The sequence below is a fragment of the Cicer arietinum genome, chromosome 7, assembly GCF_000331145.2.
Source record: "Cicer arietinum cultivar CDC Frontier isolate Library 1 chromosome 7, Cicar.CDCFrontier_v2.0, whole genome shotgun sequence".
Taxonomy (NCBI): Eukaryota; Viridiplantae; Streptophyta; class Magnoliopsida; order Fabales; family Fabaceae; genus Cicer; species Cicer arietinum.
In genome coordinates this window covers 26,088,332-26,089,028 of record NC_021166.2, presented here as the reverse complement: position 1 = coordinate 26,089,028, position 697 = coordinate 26,088,332, and the positions used below count along the sequence as shown (strand labels likewise).

Here is a 697-nt window from a genome sequence, read left to right as displayed (position 1 = left end):
CAAGCAACATCATTTCACTCTTGTCATCAAGCTTCTTTCGAAGCTGTCCCGGAATATGTCGAAATGCTATCGAACCGAAAACGCGCAAATGACTCAAATTCGGTTTGAATCCAGAACATACCTCTTCTGGAGTCACCTTTTCCAGCTTCTTTGTAGGACACCTATTCAACACATAGGCGGCTGTAGCAACAGCTTCTCCCCAAAGCTCTTTCCGCAAATTCTTCCCTTTCAACATGCTACACACCATGTTCATAATTGTCCGATTTTTTCTCTCGGCCACACCATTTTGCTGAGGCGTATAAGGTGGTACAACCTCACGCACTATACCCTCATCATCACAATACTTCCCAAATTCTCTCGAAGTAAATTCGCCTCCGCCATCAGTTTTGAGAATTTTGAGTTTGTGACCGCTTTGCCGCTCAACCATGAATTTAAATCGTTTGAACACCTCAAACACCTCATCCTTCCTCTTTATGAGATAAATCCACAGCTTCCTATTAAAATCATCGATAAATGTGACAAAATATCGATTACCTCCATACGAACTGACTTGCATTGGTCCGCACACATCGGAATACACCACCTCAAGCTGATGTTTAGTCCTATGACCTGCATCTTTGCTGAAACTATTCTTGTGTTGCTTCCCTTGTATACACTCTTCACATATCTCAGCTGGAATATTGATACTAGGCAGTCC

The 697-nt window shown here is 42.6% G+C and overlaps 1 protein-coding gene across 1 annotated transcript in view; it reads right to left on the bottom strand.

Moving 5' to 3' along the window:
- Positions 1-697, bottom strand: part of LOC140918724 (uncharacterized) — a 4,042-nt gene that overhangs the window by 2,539 nt on the left and 806 nt on the right. The window contains exon 2 of the mRNA XM_073363518.1: positions 9-686. Within this exon, the coding sequence (XP_073219619.1) occupies positions 9-686 (678 nt within the window). The remainder of the gene's footprint in view (positions 1-8; positions 687-697) is intronic.